At 31.6% G+C, this 24392-nt stretch overlaps 4 protein-coding genes and 1 long non-coding RNA gene across 6 annotated transcripts; 2 read left to right on the top strand and 3 right to left on the bottom strand.

Moving 5' to 3' along the window:
• Positions 1-198: 198 nt before the first annotated feature.
• Positions 199-1878, bottom strand: LOC112714659 (vacuolar protein sorting-associated protein 28 homolog 1). Its single transcript, XM_072204434.1, has one exon. It carries the CDS (start codon positions 1088-1090, stop codon positions 461-463), a length of 630 nt encoding a protein of 209 aa, XP_072060535.1. The 5' UTR covers positions 1091-1878; the 3' UTR covers positions 199-460.
• A 2791-nt stretch (positions 1879-4669) lies between these two features.
• LOC112718123 (uncharacterized) lies at positions 4670-6441 on the top strand. The gene is made up of 3 exons (XR_011866252.1): positions 4670-4996; positions 5408-5637; positions 5824-6441. It is a non-coding gene; the product is annotated as an uncharacterized lncRNA (long non-coding RNA).
• A 6186-nt stretch (positions 6442-12627) lies between these two features.
• On the top strand, positions 12628-15045 carry LOC112714657 (pentatricopeptide repeat-containing protein At4g18975, chloroplastic). 2 transcript variants are annotated; one of them, XM_072204433.1, is made up of 6 exons: positions 12628-13047; positions 13138-13220; positions 13331-13439; positions 13562-13705; positions 14212-14424; positions 14532-14668. In XM_072204433.1, exons 1-6 carry the CDS (start codon positions 12895-12897, stop codon positions 14571-14573), a joined length of 744 nt encoding a protein of 247 aa, XP_072060534.1. In that variant the 5' UTR covers positions 12628-12894; the 3' UTR covers positions 14574-14668. The 2 variants fall into 2 exon arrangements, with proteins under 2 accessions (XP_072060534.1, XP_025622080.1); XM_025766295.3 differs by having other exon boundaries at positions 12650-13047; positions 14536-15045.
• A 999-nt stretch (positions 15046-16044) lies between these two features.
• LOC112718122 (subtilisin-like protease SBT5.6) lies at positions 16045-20901 on the bottom strand. The gene is made up of 4 exons (XM_025770022.3): positions 20717-20901; positions 19068-19128; positions 18645-18742; positions 16045-16511 (listed from the first exon to the last, which is right to left on the bottom strand). The coding sequence occupies exons 1-4, from the start codon at positions 20758-20760 to the stop codon at positions 16298-16300; spliced, it is 417 nt and encodes a 138-aa protein (XP_025625807.2). The 5' UTR covers positions 20761-20901; the 3' UTR covers positions 16045-16297.
• On the bottom strand, positions 20874-24184 carry LOC112714656 (uncharacterized). The gene is made up of 10 exons (XM_025766294.3): positions 23899-24184; positions 23719-23802; positions 23394-23524; positions 23203-23300; positions 22558-22646; positions 22365-22473; positions 22106-22260; positions 21790-21860; positions 21467-21581; positions 20874-21352 (listed from the first exon to the last, which is right to left on the bottom strand). The coding sequence occupies exons 1-10, from the start codon at positions 24082-24084 to the stop codon at positions 21182-21184; spliced, it is 1209 nt and encodes a 402-aa protein (XP_025622079.1). The 5' UTR covers positions 24085-24184; the 3' UTR covers positions 20874-21181.
• Between the last annotated feature and the right edge of the window lie 208 nt (positions 24185-24392).

Genomic DNA, 24392 nt, shown 5'->3' with positions numbered 1-24392 from the left:
TTATCTATTAAATATTTATTGAATCAAGATAATCTCTAATTCATTTTACATCTTTAATTTATTTGACCTTTGTTAATTTAGACTGTTAAATTTCCAATGAACCGGAGACTAAAGTGATATAGTTTAGCACACCTGTTTGTTTAATAAAAATTTTAGAGAACAATTTGGCTTATAAAAATTAAGAGACTATTGTAAGTATTTAGTCCAAGGAAAAGGGAACCTCTTCCATACTGAAATTAAAAAGCTTCAATGAACCATAACAATAAGCAATCTGTAAAAGTAATGAAATACAGACTAAAAAATATACATAGTTGTCAACCAAATATCCAATTTTTTTTTCTTTCCTTTTCTCTCCAATCAACAACAAGAATAATAGTAAACTTGAAAAAAAAATCACCAGAAAACAAACAAATCTAATCTAAAAACACAAAAGCATAACCCCCAAACTGAATTGAGTGAATCATGAAGCAGCATTAGGCAGTGCAGCCATAAAGGAATTGTAAGAAGACTCAAGATCAAAGTGAAGCTGCCTAGCCTGCTGTTCTATCAACTCATCAGCAGCACCCATCTTTGACAACCTTCCAATCCACTCCTTCATCTTTGTCTTCCCCTCAAAATCATGCGGCAGTATGCTAAGCTTATTGAGTGAACCATAAAGGTCAGAGAGCAAAGGGTGAACCTGATCCACAGCCACCATATTGAGCTTCAATGAATCCATAGCTGTAATGAAATTCTGCACACACTCGGCCACAATGGCAGCAGAGGTTGATACAGCAGCAGCAGCCGCCGCCCGGTGCTCCACCGTAGCCGGCACGCCAGATACCACAAGGCGGTTAATTGCTGCAGGGCAATCCATGTTGTAAGTTTGTTCAAAGTGCTCAATGCTTGGAACAATGCCTCTAAGAGTGGAAGCTAAGGTTTTGAAATGTGCTATGAGTTTCTGGCAATCCAATTCATAATCCTCTGGTGTGATTATGTCTCTAACATAAGCCTTTTCAAGCCTCTCAGTGGCCTTAACAATGGCATAAAGCTCAGCAAAGTTATCATACATTTCCCTCTCGCACTTGTCATTCCATAGCTTAACCTCCATAACTGAAGGGTCTCTCTCTCTATATATCTATCTATCTATATATACTTATATTTATATATGGTGAATACAAAGGTTGGTGTGTGCTTTTTACACTCTTGTGAGGGTGGAGGATTGGAGAAGAGGACGGGACACGCGCAAAGAGAAGGGTCCTTCTTTAACTGAACAAGTAAAAGCAGTAAAATAAAAGAGTTAGGTAAGTTGTAAAAGATCAAAACTCAAAAGCACAAGGGAAATGGATCTTTCATCAAAAGAAGAACAAGAGGGGAAAAAAAGAGCAATATGGGAAAACTGTCTAAAAATGCCAACTTTGTCTTAAAATAAAGCAAAAGCAACAAGAAACAGTCGAGAAAACAGGATGGGCCATTCTAGGCTTCGTCAATTTTGTTCTTGACGTGGAATAAGAAGCGAAAGGGTTAGCAAGAAAAATAAGACTTTGAATTGTGGATTGGAGAGATTTTGTTGAAAGAATCTTGGGAGGAGTAACGACATGATCGTTGATGTGAAAAGAAGGGAAATAAAAACGGGAAGAAGAAAACCCCATATCAAAAATAAGAACTTTTTACAAAATTGGGAAAATATTTACATTACAGAACCCTATAAATTTGAGGAGAGAAAGAGAGAGGAGGAGGAGGGAGAGGCTTACAAGGGTAGAAGAAAAAATAAGGAATAAGAGAAAGCGCGTTTTTGAATAGAAGAGAGTGATGGTAGCTCAAGAAGAAGAAGAAGAAGAAGAAAGCAGATAGAGGAGTTGAGAGATGGGATGGGCAATTAATCAGGTAGGGTAGGGTGTAGTGGGGTTGCGTGTGGGGTGTCACATAATATTATTGCTGCTTACGGCATCGACGTGTAGCAGTTGAAAAAGCCTCTCTCTCTCTTTTCTCTTTTTCTCATTTCTCTTTCTATTTTTAACGTTTACTGTTACGTTACCTGTGACGACCCGCTCCATTCTTTTTTCCCTTTTCTTTGGTTTTAAAATCAACTCCGCTAGCTAACCAACTCAAATAGGTTTTTTTTCCGTCAAAGAGTCACCAAAAAAAATTAAAATGGACTCGGTAATAAAAAGCCCAAAGAACAAAAAAAACACTCCAAAAATTCATCCACTAATTATTCTAACCTCACCTTTCAATATTTTAACAAAAAAAAACTTCACCCTTCAAATTCACATGCAGTAAAATTCAAAAATTCACCGTACAATTCTTCCTCTTCATCCCTCACTTGCTATCCCTGCTGCGCCGCTGCCATCCGCGAATAAAGTCACCGACTCACCGCCAACGTGGAACCGCCGGTGAATATTTCTTTTAATTTGTGCTCAATTGGTTAAACCGTTAAATCGAATAACCACACCTCTTAGCACTAATTAAGGCGACTATGCATTACAAAATATATACATATACATAATATTACATAGGAAGGTTTTCATATATACCAGTATAATTGACTGGTATACTGGTATCCATCGATTTTAGACTGTTGAAATATTGTATAAAATATGTTGAAGGCTCAAATGTTGCAGAATAATTTCAGCGTGCCATTAGCATTGTAAAGAGTACGGTGAGTGAATAATGGAATATCCCCTTAATCGAAGAATGAATTTTAGAAATTGTAGAACCACGCCCTTGTATACGTACTCTACCGTAACGGCTTAGTCGCTCTCTGTAGGCAGCTTCGTTGTGGATTGCAGGGCCTGTCCCCGTGTGGCTTAGGTGCAGAATTAATAGGCCACAGTAATTGGACTAGGATTACGAAATAAATTACGGTGAAGTGGAAAAGGCCAGGCATAACGTGAAAGCGGTTCAAGACCATAAGCGTGCTGGGCCAATAACGAAAGAACAAGTGGGCCATCATGCACAATTTTATGACGTTCACATTTGTTAAGGGGCATTTTTTTATTTTTTTTTTCCCAACATTTATTGTATCCAAATTTTCATATGTATTTTTAAACAACTATACAAAGCAAAGACATTACTCAGCTCACTAATTTATTACAGCTGTTGGGAACACCCAATAATTTTTTCATTTTTGGATTCGGTACCTCAACAGCTCAACTCTCCTTCCGCTATTAGTAAACCTCCCACATACTTACACAGTTACACTATATTTTTTTTGTGACTACACAGTTACACTATCTAATACCCCTCCCACCAACCTTGCCTTCGGGTTCCAATTTTAGTAATCACAAAATATATAGATTATTAAGAATAATTTATTTATAAGTAATTAAAAAATAATTAAATAATTATATATGATAAAAATTAATATTATTAAAAGATACAACTAAAATTTATTTTTATATATGTTTTTGTCTTTAATATTTTCATCTTATTTAAGTTTCTAACATTCTAAAATCGTTTCAATTTTATTTTGCTATTAATTTTGTTAACCGATCCTTAACGTTAATTTTGTCATATATTATTAAATAGGACAATTTAAACATTAGAAACAACTTTAAAATTTATCCCAAATGTTAAAAATAAAAAATATATTTTACTCATTAAATAATATATGAATAATTAATTATTAATTAAAATTAAATAAAATTATTTAATAATTATTAAAAATTTAAAAAAATATATATTTTATTATTAACACCATTTAATAGTACAAACCATTTGAAATCACCTAATCATTTGTCTTACCTTCCCGCTCCCTTTCTTCTTTGCCACGTTTTTATCTCCTATGGCCTAAATTCTCCATCTTTGTTTTTCTATTGGCCACCTTATGACCATACCTAAATTTTGACCTTTTATCTTTTTTTTTTCCTATTACTTTTGGAAACATATGCTTTCTTCCCTTAATCACAAACCCTTATTCAGTTCTTCGTCCTCATTAAACAATATTTTTTTTTGTTTTTCACGGTATCTCCCAATCAGGCAGGTCAAGGACTAATTCGCTGCGATACTGAGCTTCATTTAAGGGTTTGTCGCTAGCCAATGAGTTGCTGCATACACAAGACGGAATTCAAACCTCCAACACTTACTTAAGCGGACTAATGAGCTAACCACTAAACTAACTCAACTTGGTTTGGTCCAAACTTTATTCTTTATATTTTGAAATTGCCCGAACGAATAAGCCCATCAACTCCAAGCCATTCACAGCTGTAGCCGATTAACCTACCTAACAACATTCAGCCAAATAACCGATGCTTTTTCACTATGCTTTTGGTTATTTTACTTACTTTTCTGGAATCTTTTGGGAATTTCATGTCACAAAACAAGATGAAATCCTCACTGGGTACTGTGTGTACATGACATATCGCTGTACTATTAAAGCAAATGGTATATGTGAAAATTTTCCCATTACATAATATATAATGAATGTTTAAGGTACTAATACTACTACTAATAACGCGAAAATTGCCATAATGGCAAAATTCGATAAGAATAATATAATATTAAGAGGTAGTGGTACACTGCTAAGATTTCCCGTCTTCCAATTTCTTCATCACGTTATGTCCGCGTGAATTTAATGTTCCTAACTAACACTCTCAACTGTAAAAGTTGTAAAAAAATAAAATGAAATAAAGCATACTCGGTACTCTTCTACTCCTATATATAGTTGTTCTCATCTGACAAATATTTCATAGCATCTAAACTAAACAACAAAGCTTCCACTTTGCCATGGGTGACTTAGCTTCATTCAATTCAATGGTGCTCATGATGAAGTGGATTGTGAAGATGATAGTGGCAACGAACATTGCTGCTGGTGGTAGTAGAAGTAGTTGAAGGTGCAACACAGGAACCAATGTACCATGCTACTTCATATTTGGGGACTCATAGGTGGACAATGGCAACAACAGTACAACAATCTTAAACTCTTTGGCTAAAGCCAATTACCAGCCTTATGGGATTGACTTAGGTGGCCCAACTGGAAGGTTCTCCAATGGCAAAACCACTGTTGATGTCATTAGTGAGTTTGCTTCTAACTTCTAAGTCATCTAAATTGCATGAATATCATATACTTAATTAAAATCACAAACACTTTTTATAAGCTGCCTTAACTGGTTTTCACATGCATGAGCTTGCTTGTTAACGTCATCTATCGTTGTCATAATCATCTTTATTAACTAATCACAATAATAATATCATCTATCTATAGTGAACTGTCTAAGATTTGACATCTTTTAATAATTTATTACATGGCTAATTAATTACCTTTAAATAAATTTATCGACTTTCTATCTAGCTAGGGCCAGTTTTTCAATCATTAAATTTGAGTTATTGTTTTATTTCATGCATGCATGCGTTCATTTTTTATTTATGCATATATATATTGCCTACCCGTTACTTAAATTGAATTCCAATCACATGGGCTTGTTAGGTGCCATTTAATATGCAGTATAAGATAGAAGTTCTTTCGGTAGAAGAATTTAAAGTGCATGCACCAGCATGAAAATTCTACTAACACATGCCCTTGTAAGTTTTGTCACCTTAATTATTGATGATACCTATGAATATACGTCTGTAACTTATTACCGTGAAATACTCAAAGGAGTCAACTATGCATCAGCAGCTGCTGGCGGAATCAGAGAAGAAACTGGAAGGCAATTGGTACTATTTAATTTCATTTCATTTCTTCAAAAATCGTAACACCATATGAACTCATATCTTATTTACCATCAAAATGTTAGAAGATTTTTCTATTTTTGGGCATGCAATTTAAAATAATTATGATGTAACTACCTAACAAACATTTTTTAGTTTACATGTAACTAATAAAAGATTATTTTTTTGAAGATTCTGTATAACTATGGAGCAAGAAAGATGGTGCTATTTGGAGTAGGTCAGATAGGTTGCAGCCCTAATGAATTGGCCCAAAATAACCGAGATGGTACAACATGTGTAGAAAGGATCAATTCAACAAACCAAATATTCAACAATGGATTAAAATCCTTGTTGATCAACTCAACAAGCAGCTACCCGATGCAAGATTCACCTACATCAACAGTTAAGGCGTCTTTCAAGATATTATAAGCAACTCTGCTTCCTATGGTTTTCAGAGTTACATGTCTGCCCCTGCAACCAGCATGCAGGAACAGAAGAGAGTACGTGTTTGGAGATGCATTTCATCCAACGGATGCTGCTAACACAGTCATTGGTAGAAAGGCTTACAGCGCTCAATGTTCATCTGATGCTTACCCTATTGATATCAATCGCTTAGCCTCTCTCTGAGAATGTTCTCTTCAATTTCTCTCTAAGTTTTAATTCCTATGGCATATGAATGGGAGAGGAAATACCTCTTAAATTTTTTCTTTTCTATACCGTATTTTATACTTATAATAATGTCTAAATAGCCTTCACAAATCCAAGTGTAATTTGTACTGAATTTTGATAAAACTACGAATTTAATTTTGATATACTATCGTGGTAAAAATAAGTTATAACTCAAATGGTATAATTTTTCTATACTCATTTAAAAGTTGCGGGTTCGAATCTTTTTATTTTTGGATCATATTATAGTGGATTTTTAATTGGTGGTCTACGAAATTTCAGATGAGTTAGGCCCAAATCAACCAAATTTGTTAGGTTACCATAAAACATTTGAGAAGATTTTGTTCAAAATAATAATAGTAAAAATATAACCGTCTCATTCGTTCGTTTAAATAAATGTTGAAGTATTAAAAGTTTAAACTTTATCTTGTATATGTAATAACTCATTGACCAACAACAAATTTTTTTTTTATTCATTACACTACTCACACACCTACACATCCGCACTTTGAGGTTTCTCAAATCTCAAACCTTAAATGAAGTTTAAATTTTAACATGTGGGCTTGGTACATTGGGTTGCATATTTAGAGAAGTTCAGAGAGAATTTATTACACCATACCTAGATTTTAAAGAGATATAACGCACTTATTTTGACTAAATTGATTTTTTTTAAGAAGTTGAAAAATTCAATTTAAATTGTCTTAATATATATAATAGACAAAGTGCACATAGCCTATATATATAGAGATCATGGAAATGATAGGCAATTAACTTTAATATATACAAATTTGACAAATTAAAAAAAAAAGTGTTAGATAATATGATAGAGATGTTATTAACAAAACTTAGCTTTTGATATATATAAATTAACCATGTAAAAATGTTTAACTGTAAATGCACCAAAATTAAGCTTTTGGGGATGAAATTTTATATAACACTAGATGACGGTGTAGATTTATGACGATTTGTAAAATAAATTTAATTTCCTTTTGAAAATCACTAATTATGGTTTGTAGGAGAAAGCAACTAAAGAATATATAGCTTTTGTCACAAATGGTATGGAGCTTTCCAAAGCAAACGGGAATCAATTTTGGAATACAATTTAATTAAAAATGAAATGCGAATGAATCATGAATCATATGACATAAATTTTTCGAGTACAAAAATGTCAATACAAGTGCACACTTTTGGTACACAAGAAAAATGTGATATAAAACAATAGATAATGAATGAAAGTATTTTTCCCCTTTGGTTAATGATGTAAGGTTTAATTTGTGTAGAATTTCCCAGACGGTATTGAAAGATGTAATAATAGTTTAAGTTTTTGAGACGAGCGGTTCTCCGACTAGATTGTACAGCAGAGGAACGATACAAAAATAATTTAATTACGAAATTGAAACTGATTTAGAAATTTAAATAAAAATTTTTAAAATATAAAAAATTAATTATAAATTTAATAAAATAATAAAAATTAATAGAGTAATTAAACTTAATAAGTAATCATATATTTGTCTAAAATTTTTTTTTCGCACTAGTTGTGAATAAAAATAAAAAATTTTAAATTAATAATTCCAAATAAATTAAATATTTAAATATTTAAAGATTAATTTCTTACGGATATCATTCGAATTGTTTGCTCTCCTTTGAGTTTGGTATCCCTCCAGATAACTTGAGCTCATTTTGACATCGCATGCAATTCTTAGACGCAACTATCGATATGTTAGTTTTCTTAGGACGCGAATGATGAACACAAAGGACGAAATTTGTCAGCGTGCAATGTCACGAGGAGTTGTGAAGACTTACTTTTACAAATGGCGTTACCTATAACTAAATTGACACACAAAGATGCCCTGTTGGTACGACGTTAAATTGTGGGAAAAAATTCTTAAAAACTTGAAAGAAAGATTAATTATAGAGCCAATGTTGGTGTTGCTGGAACTCCATGAACCATTTGGGATATATGATGACGCTTCCTTGAAAATCTTGGAGTGCGTTCCAATGTAACACTATGAGGTAGTGGTTTACATGTAGATTCTAAGCAGATTGATATCACATTTGGTACCTGGTGAGTTGTTTAAGTGTGGAAGCAAGTAGAAGAAAAAAAAATAAGTGAGAATAAATTTAGATTTGAATTTTTGGCTGAGTTTAACATTTGATTTAGTTATGATAAGTGAAGATTCGTAGGTTGTTTAGTAGGCTTATATATGCTATATGGCCCTAAGTTATTACTTAGTCTTAGGATGAGCATAAACCTTATTTAGGTTGAGTTGAAGAAGTTCAAAAGTAAGCTTAGGTTTCGTAATCTGATAATGATGTATGACTTGATTGAATAACTAGATTAGTTAATTAATTAGTGAAAAAAATCAATCAAATCAGAATGGCGCAGCAGAAGCTTGTGGAATGCAATAGTATATGATAGTTATGAATAGAAGTAGTAGATTGGTGACTGAAAATATTTTAGGCTTGAATAATAGATGTTAAAATAGCTTTTTCTAAATGGAGATATTAATGAAGAAATTTATATAGAGTAATCGGAAGGCTATATATGCTACCCAAAAATGAAAAGAAAGTTTGCAAATTAATTAAGTTTTTGTATGCCCTAAAACAAACGCCTAAACAATGGCATGAGAAGTTTGATTCAGTGGTGTTATCAAATGGCTTCTCACGTAACTTCTTTGTCTTTACCTTCTCCTTTTATTAAGCTTGAATAATGTATTTACTCAAAATTTACTAAATATTATGTAGTAATCATTTGTCTATATGTTGATGATATGTTAATCATCGAAACAAATTTAGAAGAAATTCGTGTAACGAAAGAGTATTTAACTTCTAAATTCAAGATAAAGGATTTGAATACAATATTAAGCATAAAGGTGCATAAAAATGAAGTTGACTTTACTTTAAGCCAATCTCATTATATAAAAAAGATATTAAAAAAGTTTGATCATCTCACAATTAAAGAATCCAATACGCCCTATGATCTTAATTTTAAATTAGAAGAAATCACGGAAAGACTTATAACACAATTAGAATATACTAATGCTATAGAAAATTTAATATATATAATGCATTGTATTAAACCTGATATAATATTTACTATATATAATTTATCAAGATTTATAGAAAAACCTATCAATCAACATTGAAAAGCTATAATAAGAATTCTTGGTTATCTCAAGAAAACCATAAATATTAACTTCACCTTCTGAACAACAACATTGATGGAATAAATGATTTAACTTTTTAAGACAAATGATTTCTTGATAGAATCTCGTATTTTAATTTGTGTGAAATAAATCTTCAAGAGGATGGATGTTTTCCCAACCTAATACTAACATTTATTTACTTCATCATATCCAATTCCACTTACAAGTCTTAAGCAAGTTCAAAGTTAGGATTGTGGAAATAAAATGATGTTAAGTTGGAGCTACTTTCGTTTTGCTGGATAGATAGAGCATGTTGGAAATTAAAAAATTGAGCAATAATAATGATAATAATTCATCTGAAACGTAAACTCAGTGAAGTGTAGGACAATAGGACGAAACCATTCCAAGTGATATTGTGAGAGTCGAGCCGCGCCGAGCCACTATTATAGTAATGTAAGATGAGAAGGCGGGGTTGGAACGAAAGATATGTAAGAAAGTGTTGAATTTGTCAGAGGAGGGTGCATCTCGCGGCTTCCAATTCTCAATTCCCGATGACATAACAGAATTTTGGTGGATCCCACAACCATGCATACCTGTCAACCACTCATTGTATGCCACCTCTCCATTATTGACGCACGTGCTCTCTATATAGCTAGCTAGCTAGCTATCTAATCTATCCCTAATCTTCTAATCATTAGGTCTGCTTTTTTCTTACGTTCTCCCACGCTGTTTTCGTGCAAGTCTCCTTTATTTTCTTATCTCATTTAGACTTCAATTATTATCTTGCCTTGCTCCCTTTAATTTGTTTAGTTCAGGAATACATACATACATACATATACCTCTTTAGTTAGTCCAAGTAACTTGTATTTTCCAAGCAACAAGCTTAGTTTCCTCCGCGAGGGATGCTCTTACAGTTCGATCGATTTCTTAATTTGCTTCCATCACTTCATCCCAATCTCTCCCCTTCATGATACAAGTTTCCAATCATGAATTAAACTTTAATTCTTATTTTCCTATTGCTCAACATAATACTTAGTAGATTTTTTGGCGTTATTATTTTAATAAAAAAAGTTCTTTTCAATAAAAAAGACCTTTTTTATGTAGTAGGATATTTGACAAATTTCTAATAGTAAAAATAAAAATAAATAAAAAATCTTTTTTTAGAAGATGTAATTTACAATTTTTTTTAAAAAAATTTTTTCTTAAAAAAGATGTTTTTTATGTAATAAATAAACAAAAAAGTATTTTTATATTGTCATACCCAAATATAATTGATAAATAAAAATATTTTTTTACGTAAAATACTTACTTTTTCATAAAAAAAATTTTAAAAAAATAACTAAAAAAAAAGATTTTTTTTTTATAAAAGTCACCCAAACAAAATCCTTACATTCTCCATAAATAGATCAAATTTATGATTAGCAAAGATATATAAAACTATTATATAATATATTTTTTTTCCTAAAGAAATGTTTGAGTAAATATCTAGAGCTTAATTAATTTTGATCGGAATATATACATATCTATGTTACTATGTTTTATTTATATATATATTTGCATGGCTTATTAGAGATCTTAATGTTGGATTCTTTTAGGATGTGATTTTTATTTGAGAAATCTTGAACCTCTCCAACATCATATGCAAACAATGTACGAAATTGATTATTCAATGTATATATGTTTTATTAACTATTCTAATAAAGATGTCAAAAATATCTTTTTTATGATGATTTTTGTTTAAAAATATAATTTATTTATTCAGTCACACTCTAAATAAAAATAATATTTTTATAATATATAAAAATCAAACCCTATAATTTATCATCCAATAATCAAAATAAAATATCTTTATATAATGATAATTATAAAATCTTCATTAGCCATCTTTGAAAAATTGATACTAGATGCATTTGAGATTTGACTATGAGGATGTTCTGATTATTCATTTATGGAAAAGTATATGGAACCAATTAATAATCAGCAGCCAAGAATGGAACAACATAATTAATTATAATTAGTTTTATTAATTTATAATTTAATTTATTTGTTAAATTATTGTTGACCACGTTAGTGTTAGGAGAGAATCACGGAACAGATGTTTTGATCATTCATTAGTTGATTCCATATAATTAATTATGTTTTATTAATGCGTAACACATGAAACATAGAAACCATATCCAAAACCATCCAATTTATAAGAAAAAGAAACATCCGTGTGCCTATTAGTAGCAACATCCGATTACCAGTTGGCTGATTCTTGGCTTATATAGAGTTGGTTTCCTAGCATTGTTGTTCATTTATTCACTTATACGTGTTGAATGCATGTAAGCGAGACCTATTTTTATGGAAATATAAAATAAATAAATTATACTACATATATATTAAAATTAGCCATAAAAATTAATTATCAATATAAAATATATATTAAAATATAAATATATATTTTAATAATAAATAAAATTATATATATTTATATACAAATATATTAATAATTAATTTTAATATATAAATAATATTTTTTAATAAACAAATGAACAATAAGTAGTTTGACATTTATGTTATAGTTGGTTTGAATACCTATAAAACGAATACGTACACCAAATGGATGATAAGAAATTAGGAATATTTAATTTAAACCCTAGGAATAAATATTTAGAGAAGAGAGAATGAAATGAGAGGTGTAGGTTAATCCAAGTGGATTGAAGGCTTAATCATTGAGAAAACTACTCTATTATATTATATATTACATTATTGTGATCTTGATGAGAAGGTCAGCTAGAAAATTTGAAGGATAGATCCTGTTAATTACAAGTTACTATGTATATACTTTCCATCACTTATTATTGGTGAAAATCATTTCTATAACATAACATATATTCAATGTTTATCCATCTATTGTTTTTTTTTTTTTATCAAGTGAATTGGACAACCCAATTCTAAGTTTCAATTGATAAGATTTGAATTTGAGACCTTTGAGACGAGAAAAGAGAGATATATCATACGAGCTACGGCTCACTGGCTCCAGCTATTGTTGTTTAATTAGGAAAACATTTAAGAAATTAAGATTATTGTAGTGATGCAAAATAGAACCCCACCAAAAATTGCAAAGCTGAAGAATTATTGAAGTGTAGTAAATGGATTCAATACTGTCTTTTCTGTCCTTTTTGGTAACTTTAAATTATCGTGGGCTTAATGATCTTTTATATTTTCTCCACAACACCTAAATAATTGTTGATTCAGAACGAATACTAAAGTAAAATATGCTCCCATGGTGGCCCAAATAGAAGCCCACTATGAACCCAATTGAAGCCCACCTTGCTCCTCGCTCAGTCTCACCGGCTCACAGCAACTCAGGTCAGTTCCCAAACCCTGCCTCCGAGCTCCGCCACGGTGCCGCCGCTTCTCTCCCGCAGCTGTTGTGCTCCGTTCTCGTCCCCCGAAGAAAACCACGATGCTTCAAACACTTCAAAACTCAATTATTTGCCCCTCTCTTTCATCAGCCAAATGTCACACTAGGGCTCAACCTCAATTCTTGCTCAACAATAGTTTCTCCTTCTCAATAACAACACTATCCATCTCACATAACGTTATAAATTTTTCAAAAGTAATTGCATGTCTTTTCATGTAGCTTTATTCTGCTAAGAAAAAATAAAGTAAAATAAAGTATTCTTACTTCTCTGGTATTCAATTGCAGAGAATTGATGCCTATTGTGCGTTTGATTCCTCACTTGGTCACTCCAACATTTCCCGAAGCAATAGTCCTTCAGAGAAGGAGAAGTAAGTTATTGTTGCACTTATTATTCAATGATATTATAGTTCATGTAATTTCTTTTTATGTTTCTTAACCATTTATTCATGCTTCACGTTAGAATTCACCTGTAATTTAGACAAGGGAAGAAGAAGGAGAAAAAGAGAGTGGCAAAGAAAGAGCACCACTTGTGGAAAAGCAGAGATTCTGCTCAATCTGGCCAGAAGGCATTGAACCTTATTAGAATTGTATGTTTGCTCATACCAATTTTATTATTTTCGGTTTGGAATTTAGTGAGAAAAAATGAACCCTTGAAAAAAATATATTTATATATGTCCATTTTTGTGCATTTTGAATCTTGGAAGGTTAGGTATCTCAGCTTTCGAATGAGAAAGAGGCTGTTTTTGGGGCTTTAGACAAATGGACTGCTTGGGAGACAGAGTTCCCAGTGATAGCAGCAGCCAAGGCTTTGAAAATCTTAAGAAAAAGGAGACAATGGCTTCGTGTAATTCAAGTATGTTATACTAAGCTCTTCATTTACTTCTGCAAATTTCGGGACACTATTTGACAACTAATAATTATGGTTTGTTTGTGAAGTGTTTATTAAATGTTTCCATGACATGGTTCAAAGCTGAAATTGCTTCCTCATGAGATGAAAGATAGTTCATGGGTAATTTGAGTTTTGACCAAAGCCAAAATTGTTTATATCAATCATGGTTTGAGTTATTATATAAGTGAAGAATGGTCTTTAGCTCAAGAAATGGTCCCTCAGCTGTTCAAGCTGCAGTCTATATAAATTACTCACATAACTGATTTGAATCTTTAGTACTTTAATATATATCAATGTGCTTTTTGTATATTTCTTTTCTTTATTTATTTATTTTTATAATAATGTTTTGATATTCTTGAGAATGCCATCCAGCTTGAGTTTGAGCCTTTACAATGTACAACTGTAATGATATGTTGTTTTGTTTACTTTGTGAGTAATGGAAAAGAATCTTACTGCTTATCAATCCTCAGGTAGCAAAGTGGATGTTAAGCAAAGGTCAAGGGGCAACAATGGGAACATATGACACCCTTCTTCTGGCATTTGATATGGATCAGAGGGTAGATGAGGCAGAGTCATTGTGGAATATGATTGTACATGCTCACACACTTTCTGTCTCAAAGAGATTGTTTTCTAGAATGGTCACATTATATGATCATCATCATTTGCCAGAAAAGATGATTGAGGTATATTTTTATTGTACTATCAATCTTACTATACCTTGATGCAAGCTGTTCAGCAATTATAAGGTTAATTCTTCTATGCTTTGACATGGAGCTATCATGTTTGTAAGTTAGATATTTGCAGACATGGAGGAGTTGCAGGTAAAACCTGATGAAGATACGGTCAGACGAGTGGCAAATGCCTTTAGAAAACTTGGCCAAGAAGAAAACAGTAAATTGGTTACAAAACGATATGGGCTGAAGTGGAAATATATTCACTTTAATGGTGAACGGGTTAAAGTTAGAACAGAAGCTTGGGAAGAAGAAGGTCCATTTAGAAGTTGAAATTGGTGTATTCCAAATTGTCAATGAGGACACCAGTACACCACCATATTCAACCTGGGATCTGCTGTTGTTGCCAATTATATTGTTACATTCCTAAAGCTGCTGTATTAGAGGTTCACTAGTTTGGTTTCTTAACATGTTTAGAGCTTAGCAGCTAACCAATCAGGGGAGGAAGTGAGGAACTGAACTACCGTGAGGGATCGGTGCAGTGCTCCCAGATATGAAAATGTTGTATACTTGTATAAATATATATATATATATATATATATATATATATATATATATATATATATATATATATATATATATATATTAGTTATGTATTCAATGGAAAGGTAGCTAAAATTTAAGAAATGTATTCATGGAATGTAAATTTTAATATAGTGATAGTTCTAGAAAAAAATTGTTATGTATTGTGGTATCAACAAAAATGTTACAAGTGGATCGAAATTAATCTCTATATAACATCAACCGTTGAAACTTATTTTTCTTGTTTCCATCCATGTGATCAGGATGCTTACATAAATATTTTCTTGTTTCCATCCATGTGATCAGGGATGCTTACATAAATATTGTCGTAATATAATGAGATTCAGTAATTGCAAGCAACTGACAGAATTTTGCTGAATTGAGATGGTAACTGATGATAATATAAATGTGTGTTGTGGAGATTTAGGATTCTGCTAAATGCCAATGATGCAGGTACTATTACTCTTGTGATTCTGGAATGGCTTGGAACACAAAGGTGATAAAATGATCCATTTATACCAATTTGTCCCAACATATACCATTTTGTCCCAATTTCTACATTTTAAGACTTCAAGGCACTACAAACTTTTGGTATAAAAATAAAATGGTTCAATTATTTATTGGTACTATTTTTCTTTTAAAAAAACAAATTTCTTTTTAAAAAAAATAAAAAATTTAAAATACAAAAATCGGATCCTCCCATTTTAGTTTTTCTACAAATTTTAAAAAACACCAAAAATTATAATATTAGAATATATCACTCATTTTACTCCCGTACAAACAAAAATAACCTCTGCTTGCTGCTTAATTTAATATATAGATATGGCAAAATGCCAAAACATTCAAGGTCCAATCGCGGGGCCACGGTCTTCATCAAATGATGAACAGAGAAAGGCTCAACCATGGTTAACTCTCTATGATTGCCTCTATGACTTGATATTCCAAGACCATATGCTATTCACAAAGACATTAAACTTTTTATGGTGTTGCTCTTGTATGGACAATAATATATAGCACCCATAATTTCTGAAATATAAACCAAAGCGTTACTTTTCCATATTCTTAATTCTTAATATATTATATATCACATGATCATAGCTACAACCATCAACTTGTGCTTCTAGTAGCAGTACCTTATCTGAATCATGCATGCCCCTCCAATAATAAATCAATTGAAATGATTAACAAGAGGCAATAATATTAGGTAAAAGACACTGCAACTTGGCTTCTTACAACATGATTCTGGTTAGTTCAAGCATATATGCCATTGGATTAGAAGAAGAATTGATGTAGTGAATGAGTCTCAAGACATGTGATAGGACACTTGAGTGGAAGGAATGAAGTGAACGTCACTTGATATATCATTCCCAAGTAGTTCATTGTTTCCAAGGATGAAACCAACACCACCAGCTCTTTCAACTTCTAATTCCTTTCTTATTCTTCCTCCTTCCCCTCTCATGCACACAACTATCTTCCCCTTGGCCTTGTTACGATCAAGGCTTTTGTCCAAACAGAACCTGCATATATCATTACACAAAACTTAGGGGAGTTCATAGATCGGATCCAATCCGCATATCCGCGGTATTTATCCGAATCCGATCCGAAAATTGTGGATATGGATTTGATGATCGGATCGGATCGGATCAGCACATTAATCAGATCGGATTGCTGATTTTGTGTCGGTGGAAACTCAATTTATTTTATACAAATGGTTTATTTAAAAAAATCGGTTTGAATAGATCAAATAACTACTTTTAAAATAATTTAAATTCTTACCGTGTGTTATTCCTAAATTCCTAATAGATGAATTTGATATGTTCTTTTTCTTCATTCATATTGACCAATTTTTCTTTAAATTTATCTGAAACTTTTTTTTTATTTAATTTTTGTCAAATATATGTATACAAATTGTTTGAAAAAGTAAAATTTAGTATTCTGAAAAAGAAACAAAATTCATGGTTTTTTTATAGGAATGGCATAAATGATATCATCTGGTTTTTTTTGTGTCTCTGTTTCTATTTTCTTGATGAGTTTTGTTTTGTTTCCCATAACTTACATTTTCAGTTGCTTTTAAATTAAGTTGTAAACAGATTTTAAATTAAGCTGTAAAAATATGTTCAATTGCAAATTTATCGTTAAATTAAATTTTATGGTAATCAATCAATTAACATTTATTTTACTAATAAACTATTTTCATGCAAATTATTGTTGATTTTTCAATATTATTCTATAAATAAATTATTTTTTTAAGATAATAAGACTATAATTTACTTGTCTAGAAATTATGATTTCACTGTTATGCACGTTTTTGTGTTTTTACTTATCAACTAGAATTTATTTTCAATAAAACAAAAGTATCTAATCAAAATATTAATTTGGTCTCCTTAAATAATTGAACATAATATTATTAATTTTGTCTACAACAAAAATTTTTAATAAATTTTTTCAAAATAAAATTGATTCAAAAATAGAGAAAAAAAAGAACAACTAATGAAAATATTTATTTTGACATTGCCATCAAGAATAGGATAGCCATAGAAAAAATTCAACCAAATAAAAAGACCTAACTCATACAATTAAACTACCATCATATCATCACAATAAACTATAACATCACCAACTAAAGAGACATATAATAAATATGAAAGATATCATGCCAAAATTTCAACAATGCTCATGCTATCAACTAGTCTACGTTATACCATAATTACATTTTTATCTTCCATCACATGAAATTGCTATGAATTATCTTGGCATTTATGATCCTGAACATCAAAATGGTGTGATGACATAAATATGTACGTATTTATTAAATAATTTTCATCATTCACGGAGGAATGAATAAAAACATAAATTAAAAATACATTTGAAACAATAAATTTGATTAAAAAATATAAATAAAAGGAACATAACTAATTGAAAGTTTCATATTAGTTCTGAAAAGGGATTGAAAGAGAACGAATTTTACGTGCGAAACGAAGAAGTAGGGAATAAAAGTAACTGCTTGGTCCAATTCAAACCGGTTTTTTTAAATAAACTATTTATATAAAATAAACCAATTTTTTTTAAACCACATAGTAACACGTGTCAGCCATCCAGAAGCAACTTCACCTGCAGTCGACTGCAGGTGAGTTTCTGCCTTTTGTGTTAGTATTCGCATATCCGCGTATCCGCAAAAATAAAGAAATAAATAAATAAATAATCTTTTTATGTTTTATTTCATCTAATAATTATCATATATGTTTTATTATTTTAATTTATTATTTAAAAAAATTATGTTTAATATTATTTTAAGAGTAAACATATTTAAAAGAAGAGAAAAAATTAATTTTATTGATATTTTTTAATAAAAATAAGCATTTAAAAATATTTTTGTATTTTGCGAATATATCCGATATCCGATATCCGATCCGATCCGATCCGCAAATGTGCAGATCAGATCAGATCGGATCCAACCTTAAAAATTGCGATATTGAATCCGATCCGATCCGATGATTTTAATACGGATCGGATCAAAATTTTAGCCATATCCGATCCGATCCATCCGCAGACCACCCCTAACAAAACTAGTATTTACTATTCTCTACCTTTGTTTGCCATGTCATATACTAATCAATATATACAACAGTATAATTGAAAACTATACATACCCAGAATTGCTAATAGGTATGCCTGGAAATTCAACTTCTCGAGCGAGCACCAATGGATAGAAGCTGTTTGGCATGTGCCTTGGAGTAATTGATCTACCCTGATATTGACATAGATATATATAAGCACTGCAATATCTGGTGTATGTGTTGTTACAGGAATATGATTGTGTCAAATGATGAGTACTGTTATTGAAAGTGATTTTTAATATCTTTACTGTGATTGTAAGCATCAAATGATTAACAAGAAAAAAGATGTATTTGTCAATAACAAAAAAAAGAATGCATTACTTTTATATATTTATATATGTAATTGAGTTTTTCAATTTTCAAATTCAAACCCTTATAGGTACTAATAGTTTATTCCTACTTTGAAGATCCTAGCTAGTTAATTAACAAGAAAAGTGAGGTTAAACTTATTATTACCTCAATAATTGTGCCATCTTGTAGCATAATTGGTGCAACAAATGAACGATCCACAGTATTTCTACATTACAGGGAGAAAGAAAAATAGCATCATTCAATTTCTGTATCTAAGTTGCACAATTCTAAGAAAATTAGAAAAGTAATGTGTATGAGAAATGATTCTATTATACTAATTCACTCATTATTATGTGCTACTAAATAAGATGTATATATGTGAATGCTGCTGAAATGGTTCTATTATACACGACTTTATATATATAAAAAAGAACTCGGTCATAAAGTTTTTTAACTGATATCTTATTTGTGCCACTCATTGGAACATTTTTGAAGACAAGTGCCATCATATGATATATGGAATAATAGTGTGTATGTGTATATATATACATATACATAGATATAGTATGTGTAATGATTATCTTATTAAACCGAAATGACAACTTTAGGTATCACATACTATAGGCATTTCTTCTCTTATTGGTTATGAATTTAAGTTGAGAGATATGGTATCTTTTCATGGATTTTATACTATATTATTCTTCAACATTTTAACCAATTGATAATAATTTTATATATATATATATATATATATATATATATATATGGATTCACATATACTAGCAGGAATAATATAGAGCAAGTACCATACGCAACTTACATATATGTAGCTCAAAACAAATTATAGTATGGATTAAGAACTAACTTGACGCTTTTATCCTTTTTCAATATATATGTTTATTGCATATAGACTACTGTGTGAAAAAAGGTTACATAATAATAATGTCTAATCTGACATGTATATTTCTTTGTTGTATGAAAGAGGTGAAAGTAATAATGTCACGGCAAATTATATGTTGGACGATGCAAACAAAGTTGGTCCTTATTGGTCGCTTTTCGGTGTGGTTATTCTCAGAAGCTTTAGATATACCAACTACATACGCAAAATTAATTTCATAGATTACTAACTAAATAAATTGAAGTGTGAAAAAGGAATAAAAATTATGGGGTTTGATTTGTGGATGATAATGGTGATTATCCAGAGTCTCCAATTTGCATAATAGTCATTTAGGCTCTGGCACCACCAGTTGGCACTCGTGCATTCGTACTTCATTATTATTCTCATATTAATATATTATCCATTCATTGATTCCAACCATGAAACTATGCAATTGCTAGTATGTTTTTTTCTATTTAATACTATTTAATATTTGGATTATTTTGTTTTACAAACTTATTTCAAATTAGCACTATTTCTATTTGCATTTTGATAAGATTCGAAGGGCTCCAAAAAGAGGGGAAAAAATAGTAAAAGAATTTAATGCAACTCTTTGAGAGGCAGAATTTTCTCCCTGTTTTGAGTGTTGAGATTCACTAATCACCACCCCAACTAAATTGTGCCTCTAAAATAGTAAAATGGCATAGGCCTCACATATATTCTTTCATCTCATGAATGAGAAATATAATGAATTAGTTAGGGTGTCCTTGTCTCGGATTATATAATTTGCTATACTTTGTATTGGATTTGATAAATTCAAATTCTAAATAAAACTCATCCAGCAGTTTGAAGTGGGACGGTTAAAAATAGTAATAATATTAAAACTATCACACATAAAAAATTTAAAATTATATTCAAATAACAAGAGATGAAGAACCTTTGATTGTCTTGAATTGGGAAGAGAAGCATAATATTATTCATTTCATGTTATCATATTCCGTCTACATCAACTCTGAAGTTCTATTTTATGTAAAGAAGCTTCTATTCAACAATGTAATCATCTTCTCTTTTCTTGATTTAGTTTTGAACTTTGATTGAGTTATGGACCCTTGCAATGCATTACTGATTAAACTGGTTAATGTATAACGAACAAAAGTACCTCTAAAAAAAGAAAAATACATTATACATAGTAGGAACTCCAAAAATAACACAAAGGTACAAAAAAAAAAAGCCTACTTTTAATGACAGAAAATTTTCAACAAAAACCTATAAATTACACAATAAACAGTCATGATCCTCAAAGTTGAGGACAAAGGTAAATACATATATTCCTATCCCCACATCCAAAAACTCTTAACAAAAATATCTTTAATTTTTTAAATACAAGGGCAAGGTCAAAATTTCAGTGGATTGTATCATGGGAAGGTGAAAAAAGTTGAACAAAAGCATACTCGTCTTTGTAAGGCAAACCTGCTTCGCAAGAAGCTTCACATGCATACACCACAATTGAAGCCCAATCCAAAGAGTCCGCTTCATTGTCTACTCCAAAGTAATATAGCAGCTGTGGTAAAATCTAGTGCCACCAACAATAATAACAGCTTATTAACTAAAAATCTAAAAGTAACATCAACACCAATAGAAAAACCATGAAGAACCCTTCAAGCAAAAACTTCTCGTAACTAACTACCTGAAATTCATGACAACTTGGTCCACCACAATAACTGCATTTAGGGATATCAGCATTGGATGGCCGACCACTCGAAACAGGCCATATTGGCTTCGCATTTGTATCCTTATAGTACCTGTATTTACCATAAGTTTGTATCAGTCGATTGAATGGAAATATATCCTGAAATCAGTTCAATTAGTTGGGTTATTTTGAATTTGTTTATTCATTATGCAAGAAAATCTGGTTTTGGAACATTTTTAGCACATAAGCTCCCATCATAAGGACATTGAGAAAAGTTCTTCAACTCAGTTAAGCACTCTAAATAACTCAATAATAATCACCTCAACACTTGTTCGGGGGCCTTGGCAATGCGTTCTTGGAAGTAAACCCAACTCTTTTTGTCATCATCACCCTGTTTGCAAATAATATCGTGAGTAAACTATATGCTTAAACAATAGAATTTGGATCCTCTAAAGTCAGGAAGTTGATAAAGTGAAGGATTAATCACCATTGATTTTATAACTTTTATGAAATGTGCGCCCCACTATCTTAATTTAAGAGTGATTAACTTCTCATTTTACTACTTTACCAACTTTCTCACTTTAGAGGATCTTGATCCTGAACAATTTCAGTGATGAAAACAGCTACACGTTGTACCTGAAAACTATCCATAAGTGAATTCATTGTGTCATCAATCTTGTTCTTCGAGATCAAGGAATTAGATAAAGCATTATCCTCAGGAATGTCTGTGTTATATTCACTTTCGTGTTCAATGATGATTTCAAATTCAGGCCACACAATCTTGCTTCCAACTGTATGGTAAGATATCAGATGTAATGAACATTATGCTAGAAAGATTAAATTTTAGATTAACCTACGTGACTCATGAAATATACAGGTCTTAAACAACTGTGACCTTTATGAGACTCCAATGAAGTGGCTACACTTTTATTGGATTCGCCAATAGGTGAAGAAACTTTCATCTGCTGGCAAACAATTTTATGACCTGAGCGCCAACTCATTACCTGCAAATTGAAAATGGGAAGTTATTTTATAGGATTAAATTTGTGAAAAGGAGACTAAATGAGACATTTAATCAATTCAACTACCTGGTGTTTCTCAGAACAATACCGCACTTGTCTGCAACTACTGCAGAGTTTATCTCCTTTCCATGTCCCACACCAATTGCAAAGAGTAGCTAAAAGAAAGAGAGAATCCTATCTTTTAATAAAATATGCCTAATCAATAGAAGTACTAATACAACGATCTTAATGTAAAAGCAGGCCATAAATTAGTCATATACAAAGCAAAAATAATAGTAGAAATAATGCTGAGTATAAGAACAATAAAGATACAATGTAAGAGCAACTTGTTCGGGGAATCAAATTTTGAGACTGAAATGTAGCAAAAGCATGGTGTCACAAAATCAAAAAGAAGGATTGCGTTGCATGTACACATGAACTCTATAACTCATGCAATAACTTTAGAATGCTACTCCTCATGATGAAACAGTCACCGGTTAAAAAAATTCATAAATCAACAGATACAACTAAGAAAGCTAGCAATTGAAGAACAGAACCGAAATCACACACAGACAGAAGCAAAGACTATCTGATAATCATGAATACCCATTTTCCCAAGATACAAAATCACACAAACACTAGTAAAATTGAATCAAATCACAATAACATATACATTTATATATGTATGATACCCAACAAAAGAGCCAAAAAATAAAATGATGAGAAACTAACCTCCAATGCCAGAAGGTTTGTAATTCCCATCATACTTAGGCGGTTCACTTGAGTAAAAAGGATTAAAGCGAGGTAACTGACAACGGAAAACCTTCACACTTCAATAAATCATTACACAATCAGAATTGATTGGCCAAAGGAACCCCAAAAACAATGGAAGAAAACTTTCTTTCTCGTCAGACATTACGAACCTTCTAGATGGCTTCTCCGGGTGGCGTTTCCACTGCTCATGCTGATCCCTGAGAAGACATCTCATGGAACGGCACATGAAAACAAACAGCATCCGATGAAATGCACTTTCCTTCTTAGTAGGTGCATAAACCTATCATTTCAAGAATTCCACTAATCCCTTAGCTGGGTAGAAGAAAAAGGATATATCCTACTAATTGGTGCAGCTAAAACTTCTCCTAACTTGAAATTTCACTCACATCTTTGAATGAATATCGTGTAAATTACAAACCATGCCATTATTAGGAGAGTATAGAAAGTTAGAAACAGTGATGGATAGAATGATACCTGAAGCAGGAATTGTAAAGGTTCGCCACAAATGTCACAAATTGATGACCTCCCTGATGGTATATCCACAGGATCAAGCCAAGCCTACAGCAATATTCAAAGTTTCTATGTTTTTATATAACAGCCAGGTTTTAGTTTCATTGAATAAGAGGGATGAACACAGAAGCATAGTGGGAGTACCGGTACTCCGCCAGCTTTGCTGGGGAAAAATTGGCGCTCGAGAGACCATTCATTTTTGGGCTTTTCAACGAAACCAAGCGTGACAGCTTCTTCTTCTTGTTCGTCATCGTCGTCGTCATCTTCATATTCGTCAATTTGTAGGGACTTGAGCTTCTCAACATGGTCTCCAATGGCGTCAACCTCCATACTTGAGAACCAAAGTTTCTAGAGACAGGAGCGGGTTTTAGGCAAGGCTCTCAAAGCAGTCAGGCTATGAATGAATGAATGAACCGGATTCAACCAGATTAAATCGGATAATAAAATTTTTATTTTTGTTGGAGATGTTCTCAGCCCAACCCAACACAACCCAGCCCAATCCAACAGCAAATTACCCCAGCCCAATCCTATCATCCATCCCAAGACCCCAAGACAATGTAATTCTGAATAAAAAACTTGCTAATAAGTAGTAACTGTGGATAATAAAATTTCTAAATAAACAACTTGTGTGTGTTTGG

Source organism: Arachis hypogaea, chromosome 10 (genome assembly GCF_003086295.3).
Source record: "Arachis hypogaea cultivar Tifrunner chromosome 10, arahy.Tifrunner.gnm2.J5K5, whole genome shotgun sequence".
NCBI lineage: Eukaryota > Viridiplantae > Streptophyta > Magnoliopsida > Fabales > Fabaceae > Arachis > Arachis hypogaea.
Note: the sequence above shows the minus strand (reverse complement) of the source record. Positions and strands in the feature narration are given on the sequence as shown.